At 41.3% G+C, this 8,742-nt stretch overlaps 1 protein-coding gene across 1 annotated transcript in view; it reads left to right on the top strand.

Annotated features, from left to right (window-relative positions):
• Positions 1 to 1,738: 1,738 nt before the first annotated feature.
• Positions 1,739 to 8,742, top strand: part of DLEC1 (DLEC1 cilia and flagella associated protein) — a gene marked incomplete at both ends in the record, with an annotated part of 41,371 nt that continues 34,367 nt past the window's right edge. The window contains 9 exons of the mRNA XM_082014965.1: positions 1,739 to 1,771; positions 2,416 to 2,556; positions 4,209 to 4,365; positions 4,896 to 5,006; positions 6,112 to 6,305; positions 6,560 to 6,780; positions 7,065 to 7,146; positions 7,532 to 7,619; positions 8,428 to 8,601. Of these exons, the coding sequence (XP_081871091.1) occupies positions 1,739 to 1,771; positions 2,416 to 2,556; positions 4,209 to 4,365; positions 4,896 to 5,006; positions 6,112 to 6,305; positions 6,560 to 6,780; positions 7,065 to 7,146; positions 7,532 to 7,619; positions 8,428 to 8,601 (1,201 nt within the window). The remainder of the gene's footprint in view (positions 1,772 to 2,415; positions 2,557 to 4,208; positions 4,366 to 4,895; positions 5,007 to 6,111; positions 6,306 to 6,559; positions 6,781 to 7,064; positions 7,147 to 7,531; positions 7,620 to 8,427; positions 8,602 to 8,742) is intronic.

The raw sequence follows: 8,742 nt of genomic DNA, 5'->3' as shown, positions 1-8,742 counted from the left end.
CTTCACAATGGGAACAGTGGCATTTATTTTTTAAGTTTATATGAGTAAATGATGACGGCATAAAAATGGAGATCTAATGAAAAATATACCAGCGTCATATGGGAAACAATTGTGTATCGCTCTGGACTGGTGTTTAAGCCCTCCCTTCTGATCTTGCATTTGACTACTGGGCAGATGGATCTTACCTTCACTTCCAGACTTCATGTCATGTTTCTGGACTGCAGCTGGAAAAAAAAAAGCAGCTTTTAAAATGAGATGATCTGCTTGGCAAGTAACTGAAAGGTAGTAAAGATGAAAGTACAGAAAGTTTCTTCCACAGTCAGTTTTCATGTACGTCTATATACTACTTTTAAAAAAAATCTGCTTTTACTGCTACTCTAAGGCTTTCTTAAAGGCTGGGAAAGTATTCTTTAAAAAATGCTGTATTTTATTAACATTCCAGTTAGCAAACAGATGTTATAATCCATTGTAATAGCACATGACAAGAAAAGTTGGAATTCTGATGGAAACGTGTCAAAATGTCGATGCTCCAACCTAATTCCAAAGGCAAGGACACACCTACGTGGCTGCACAGAAACAAAGCTGTGAACCTTTCCTATCGGAAAACACAGTTACCTGGTCCTACCCTTGTCCAGCATCAGCGATTTCTCAGACTTTCCCTAACCTTTGGAACAAGATAGTGGAGATTTGATGAGCTTTCCCCTTGGGCATGTTTACTTTTCACAGGGACACTAAAAACACAGCAGTGCCTCCGAGTCTAATTTGGTGTCTCATTCCAAACACAGACTTTGGTGAGCCGACGAACTAAAGCTTGTTGACACCTTGTAGCCACAAGCCCCTGTGCCACATGCCAACAAACACCAGTTTCTCAACCACCCCCAGGCTGCCGTGGGGCTTGCACCCCAGGCCTTTTGCTTACCTGCTTGTGGTACACCACCTGTTGGTGAATTGTAATTATTTTGGGGATGATTATTTTTCCACGAAGTACCATCAGAGGGCACTAACCTTGCCCACATCCACTTCCAAGCCTTGCAAACCCCCTTTACAGTAACTACGATGGAGCCCAATGACCCTGACAGCAATGGAGCAGCCCTGTGGCCCAGTCAGGCTCCTTCACTCTAAGCAAGACACAAGGGGGAGGAATAAAAAAAAAAAAAAAAAGAATAAAAGTAGGCAGGACAAGCAGAAAATGCTACTCCAGGATGGTTTCTAAGGAAAATAGCTGTTTCCTAAGGAAAATGGCTGCCAAATTCGTGGCCTGGCACCACAGCCCAGTGGCGGCGGAGGGGCGACCCTCCCGGGAAGCCCAAATCCCCTCAAAAGTTTCAAGTCAACATTTTATTTCGTTTCTTATTAATTCATACAGCTCCGCTTCTTTAAAAGAGCACAAAAAGTACCGCTTCTGACAAGGCCGGGTAGGAGCCTCACCGAGAGGCGGGGTGCCGCCCTCAGCCCTCCAAGAGCGCCCGTACCATGGCATGGCGGCGGGATGGCGGCGAGGGGTTGCGTGAGGGGTGAGGAAGCCCGGGAAGGGGAGTGGGGGGCTGCCCCCCTTATCCCGCTCCGGGGTGGCCTCGGACGGAGCTCGGCCCTGGGTGCCTCCACTCCGCCCCCGGGCCGGCTCCCCCGCCCGGCGGTCGGGCCCTGCCCGGTCGCTCAGCAACGGCGGCGCGGCCGGGCTGCGGCGGGAGGCCGAGGGGGCCGGGCGGGCCGGGGCGACCCCGGCGCCGGGCTCGCCATGGCTGAGCGAAGCCTCTACCGCGGCACGCAGGTAAGGCGGCGGGGCTGGGCCGCACGGGCACACCACACCCCTGCACACACACACAAACACACATAGCCACAGCCTCACACACCCCTGCGCACACACATCCTGCACACGGCCTCACACACAGACACACACACCCCCTGCAAACAGCCTCGCACACACGCCCCCCCCCCCCCCGCATGCACCCTGGGACACACTGGCACACGCCCTGCACAAAGACTGGCACACACACACGTATGCTGTGCAGCGCTTGTAACGCACACACACGTCGTTGTGTCGTCGTCCCCCACCCCGGACCCATACAGACACACCTCTGCATAAACCACGACACGCACACACTGTGTGTCCATGGAGGACCATGTCCGTCATCGTTCACCTACACATACAGCCTGCACAGACACACCGCTTGTATGCAGGCATGACCTTGTGTGCACACACGCACGTATTGACATCCAAACCGCCACACCTCAGTGTTCCCATCCGCACACGCAGCGTGTCCCCTTTCAGGGTCTTCCCGGATACCTTTCCCAGCCCTTTCCCCCCACTTTTCCTCCTCCATTTGCTATTCCAGCTATTTGCACGCGCCCAGGGATCTCTTCTGATCCTACCCCAGGCTTTAAAGCACGAACATCCTCGTTTTCTTTCCTCAGGACATCTCCCACTTGCTGGCTGGCACCTTTGAGGACCTGTACACTGGAGATGTTTTCGGGATCGACATGGAGGCGAACTGGATCACGTCCCGAGAAGGAGATGATGTTTATCATGAGAGTTTTACAGAGGAGCTTCAGAAGGTGCAAGTCAAAACCAAGTCAGAGTTTGGAGCTCTGTTCAGCTTTCATTGCTTCTTCGTAATTTCTAGTTCTTCTGTAAAATAAAAAGGGGGGAATCCTAGAACTGACATTTTAATGGGAATGTACTTGAGCACGGTTTCCCACAGAACCTTTCATATAAGTTAATATTCACCACATGCTCCTTCATGATATTCTCAGCTCTGGATGGCTTTGCAGACACAGAATTAAACCAGTAAAACTAGTAGCCCTTTAAATGCCTATTTACTGGCTGACAACTTTTCCCTGTAACTGCTGGTTGGTGTATTAGACTTCCTATCTTGCAATGAAGTATTCTTACGTGCTGCATTTTGAAATGCTGCAGATATTATTTATATATGCTTACCTTAGTGGTGCACTATGACACATAATCCATTAGCATTTGCAACACTGTTTGGGAATATTGGATTAAATCAACAGTAGAAATGCAAAATACTTGTATTAACCGTTGCTCTGATAGCTATTGTCGGTCTATAAAAGTAGAGGCCATTGCTGGCTCTACTTTGCTGGTGAGCAACAAGTATTTTTTCCATTTTGTGTCATCATACACTCTCAAAGATTATAAGAGCTGAAAAATCTGAAGTTTTTTGTTTCTTTTGAGTCATTTATGAATATACTGGTGGACACAGCGTGTTCTGAGTTATAAATGTGAATTCTTACTCCTGAAATGGGCTGCTTGTACTGTCAGTTGAAATTAATCTTATCCATGTCTAACATGTATGTTACAGCTGAAATAGTCACTCAAGGATCTCCGTATCAGCAGGAAAAAAAAAACAAGAGAAGAAACTCCAGGCACTTTTAGGGCACAGTCTATCTGATCCATTTTAGGTATCAACTTTGGCATGGGTTGGAATTGTATCCTGGATTCCAGTGACAGTGGAGGGATCCCAGAATGATCAGGAGAGGAAGAAGCACCTCATTTTAGCTGAGATGCATCCTATCCTTTCTATTTTAAACATTAAATAGAATTATTTTATTCTATTAAATGAGTCAGAAGGTTAAACTGTGTTACATAAAAGTTCTACAGAAAGCTCAGTTAGGCTGCAGATGCTCTTGAGACCAATGTCTACCCATCTCTTTTGGTGTTGGTCTCATATCTGTCTGTGCCTCTGCTATATAGTCTCTCTTTAAGTTACATTGCTACCTCTTTGAAGCAGGACTTTTCTTTTTTAGTTGTACTTGTAAAGCACTTACCATATATATTTTGTCAGAGTGATCCAAAATCTATCAGAAGTATCACTGTTGGGATATTTTGGAGTTTCAGAAACCTGCCTAGTAACCAGGAGGGAACATTCACTTTACATTTATTCTTACAGTTCTAGGCAAAATACAGTGCAGTAACTACTGTCCACAGAAAGTTTCAGACATTTCTCTTGTCCTGAGAGGGTCACCTCATCTTTCACACATTTTTCTTGGGTAGTGCTTCTTACCCAGCACCAGTTAAATGATAGGAATGATGGTATTTTAGCAGGCCAGTTTATGCTTGTAAAGTAATGATGTTTTACCAAGCTATCTCTAGTTCCCTCTCAAAGGCAAATAGAAACCATTTATCCGTAAGGAGATCTTGACCACTCAAATTACACTCATTTCTCTATGTTCACCCATGCCTGTGACAGCTTCTTGCTGAATATAAGTGCCGACTGACAGAAGCTGACATAGTAGAAGAGAACATCATTCAGGCCCAGGATCGAGCAAAAGCTGAAGAACAAAGGGCCCTAAATGTGCTGAAGGCAGATGCTGGGGATGAATTCCACAAAATGGGATTGCCACCAGGTGAGGATTCTGGAAATGCTCATGTACATGCTTACGGTACCTGGAGACTAATGCAGCATTTGTCTGAATCACTGGTAGGACTGACACTAGACTTAGCGAGCTTTTAGTTTGGCTTTACATCACTAGAGCTACTTTGAAGGATTTTGTTACTCAAGCAGAGTAACATCTGTTTAACACTGGAAGAAACAAAACCAACCAGGTCATTTTCAACGTGTTAAATTTGCAATTAATGGCTTACCACCTAACTTTATTACAAGCATACACACCTTGATATATAGCAGCAACGAACGGAGATTAAATGTTTCTCCAATGGCTGCATAGCTGGGTTTGAACTGAATTTAGAATTATGGAGATGCGTGTCCAAGTCTTGGGATTAAAATACCAGACTCTTTCTCCATCAAAAAATATTACCTGACAGCGATGGGTTATAAAGACAACATTACTCTGGATTGATCAAGATATCAATCTTGAGGGGCTATACTTTTGCATTTCTTTGTGATTTTGTTTGTTTGTTTGTTTTACTGTTGCAGTGGCATCCTCTTTCAGGTGGATTGTGGATAATGAACTTCTCAGAAAAAATCATTTAAGCTGCCCTGATGATTACATCACTGATAAATTACCTGTTACTAGAGCACCAAAAGGTAACTTTTAAAGCAAAAAATAATTTAGGAGTTTTAGAGCATTTTATGAGAGCTGAAGCATTGGAGAATGTAGCAGATCTGAGTGTATTTTTATAGTATTCTGCCAAAGCAGAAGGAACTCCAGTATTACAAGCATAAAATAGCACTAAAGGGACGTTGTCAAAATTAATTTCATAAATTAAAAATTCTCTTCCTCTAGAATTAATGGATTATTGAGTTTAAATGTGCTTAAACATGAAATTTAATGGTGATCACATACTTGCTTACAGTTCTCTCCATCTGACACAAAAACTCTATTAATTGTGACTGTTCTGCCTCTGTTCAATTTTATTAGCACAAAGCTGCAACTACATCTTGTATACAGAGAAGGGAAGTGGTTACATTAAAGTAAAAACTATTTTCAGTGAAATAAAATTGTATTCTTTATTTTGGGTTTAGAATTTTCCAGTTCTGGAAATGTATCAATTTAATTTGCAAATGAAGGTCAGTAAGAAAAATCTTTTGGGCAATGTCAAGACTTCTTTACTTCTTTCACATGTGAGCCAAGATGAAAGGTTTTAGAACCATTAAAATGAAATTTTTCAGTGAAGTCAAAACAAACATTTCAGAGTAATCAATTTAGTCACAAGTTTCAAGGTTTGTTTTTTTTTTCCCCTTGTAAATCCCAACAAAGCCAAAAATCTAACATCTCAGAGTTTCCTTTGAGGTGACAGTTTTGTTGTCTAATGATAGGAACATGGGAATAGATGGTATGTGCTGTTTATGTCAATTTTCTGGCTGTCATAATTCCATCATATAGTTCTTTTTGTAAACTGAACAGGACATTCAAAGTCCCACTCACTTGTAAGGTTAACATAGCTTTCTGAGAGTAATATAACTTTCTTTGTGTGTGGCTTGTTTAATTAGTATTTCTAAAAGCTTTCTTATAAAAGCACTAAGCTTCATTTATGCAAAATAAATTATAAATGTAAATTAAATTCTAGAGGATTTAAAGTGTATTTTTACCATCAACAAGACTAAAGTAAATTCATACACCGCTGCTTGGAATGAATGCTTGTAATTCATGTTTTTCTCTTACAAAATTAAATTTTTCTTTGAATTGCAGGAAAATCAGAACCTGGCTACATCAAAGAGACGTTTAGTTTTAAACAGCATGTTTCTTCAGGCTCGCGGGACCAGATGCCTGGAGAGATTGCACACCTACAGAAAACATCTGGTAGTTTGACAAGTGTGTCTTTATGCACGTTAACTCTGCCTTCAACTCCAGAGTCTAGCTACCAGACTAAAAAGACAAGTAAGGTACGTTTTACAGATTTATTTCTTTTAGTCTGTCAGAACTCTAGGGCCTATTGCTGTTCTTATAACAAAGGGTAAATATCGATGCATTGTTGATTTGGCTCCAGTACTTATTTTATTTGATAAGAAAAGAGAAATACAATATTTCTGTATGAGTTTTCAATGTTGTATAGCTTTAATTAGACGTGTAAATACCTTTTTCATCATCCTTAAAATTGCCATGTTTAATTTTGCACCATGGTCTTTGTTTCTCAAAGAAAACTAATACCTCACAGAAGCTGGCCTGGAGAGATAGTAAGTGCAAAGCAGAGGGAGAAAGAGACTGTGCTTACCTTGCCAAACTTAAGAAAAGGCAGAATTACTTAAAGAACCCCCGCTTTTTCCCACCAAATACTCTTCATGGAGGCAAATCACTTGTCATTTCTCAAGAAAAGGTGGAACAAACCATAGCCAGAAGAAAAGCAGAAGATAATAAAGGGTATGCAGTATATACAGTTCCTTAATTCTGAGCTGGAGCACACAGAGAGCTCCACTATATACTCTCTCTCTCTCTCTCTCTCTCTCCCCCTCCCCCCCCCCCCCCATATACTGTGGATTTGCACGTAGGTATTTTGAGATAAATGTCTGTATGGTCTCTTAGGAAACAACATATGTCTGTATGACATTTGTTTTTGCTAAAGGATACATTTTGCAATTTCTCAATTTTATCAGTATTTAAAGAACTAGGTAGTAAGGTAATGTCTCCTCTTTTTTATCTTTCAGTGATACCTCATTTGTTCCTGTGTTTCTAGCCAATCCACCTACTGTTTTGTTTTCTGATTATGAAGTTGGCCAGGTTTATGAGGTGAGAGCTTACTTCTTTGTCGAGAGTTAATTCTACCACTGAGAAGCATTATATCCTGCCATGATCTGCATATTTCACCCAATCTTTTGGCTTTCTACAGTTTAGCAGAAGTCTGAGTTTCTTCTTTATATTAATTTAATGAGTATTTAATGATAATACTCTTTCACACATGCCATTGACACACTAACCAGTGAAAACTAAAAGCAACCCTTTTCACTCTCCTCTTGGTTTTTGTAGTATCTGACTCAGCCCTTTTTGAATAAACTGAGATTTTTAAGCCAGTTGTGATGGTAAATTAGCTACTACTAGCAGAGCACTAAGGAATTGCAAACATAATGATTGATGATAAATACAATGGAGTATTTTATTTTCTTTTTAAATGAAGACGACTATAGAGCTGCAGAACATCACTTCAACATGTCATCATGTAAGACTTATCCCCCCCTCTACTTCAGCATTTGCCGTTGGGCCAGGTAAGGGTTCTTTTTACTGCCTTTAAGATGTTAACACATATGAGATCTAATTTATCTCCTTGAACAAAAATTTTTCAGAGACGTTCTGTTTGGTTCTGCTATCCATAGTGCTCGTTTCTTTAGAAACTGAAGGTTGACTTATGTCTCTAGGACCATTCACATGCAACTCATAAGCAGATTCAAATGTTCTAATGAGGACTTCAAGAAGACTAACTAACATTAAAGTATTTAAGTTAGATTGAAATGTATCCATGGAATACCTAGATTGAGTCTGATCCGGAATTCATCTAGGAACAGATGTAGTTTCCACTGAAATCATTAGGGGGAGAGGGCAAGAAATAACATACTTCAGTTGCAGCAAGGAAGATTACGTTATAGGGAAGTTAAGAAAAATATCTTTCCTATAGTAGGATAGCCAGGCACTGGGACAGATTGCCTATGGAGATTGTGGAATCTCAGTCACAACACTGGAGGAATATTTAGAAGTTAGATATCCCCATGTAAGCCTTGTTGTCTTGTGGCAGAGCAAAACTGGGTAATGTGTCTGGGTTTCTCCTCCCTCTGTTTTCTGTAGTTATGAGAAGCATATTTCAGGCAAAAAAATCTTTGAGTTCAGTGGTGGAAGATAAGTGCATACACAGATTACACTGGCAGGCTTTTGTGGTCGTTCGTTTTTATCAGCTTGACTTAGGCAGTAAATGGGGAGAGTTTACAGGCACCTTTCCAGAGGGAGATGTGATCATAAATACATATGCCAACTTTGGTAGGTTTTAATTTTTTTAATTCCCTGCATTTTGTTTTTCCCAAGGAAAATTTCCAGGAAAGGGAGGAAAGGTCGCTCCTGGGATGACATGCCAGTATACGGTCCAATTTATTCCTGAATATCTGGGAGATTATGAAGACTGTATATTAGTGGAGACTCAAGTATCAGAACCTCTTCTGATACCAATCCAAGCTCGAAGACCACCTCCAGTGTTAACATGTCAGTAATGTCCAATTCTTAAGTTTCTGTAAAGTTAAATGGACTTGGTTTTGGGTTTTTTTCATTTGACTGTCTCCAATTTTATGTCACACAATAAATGTGGACAAATTTGGCAGTGCAGTTTCTACATTTTGAGATCTA

Source organism: Phaethon aethereus (genome assembly GCF_964289735.1).
Source record: "Phaethon aethereus genome assembly, chromosome: 2".
In the NCBI taxonomy this organism is placed as follows: domain Eukaryota; kingdom Metazoa; phylum Chordata; class Aves; order Phaethontiformes; family Phaethontidae; genus Phaethon; species Phaethon aethereus.
This window is presented reverse-complemented; position numbering and strand designations above follow the sequence as displayed.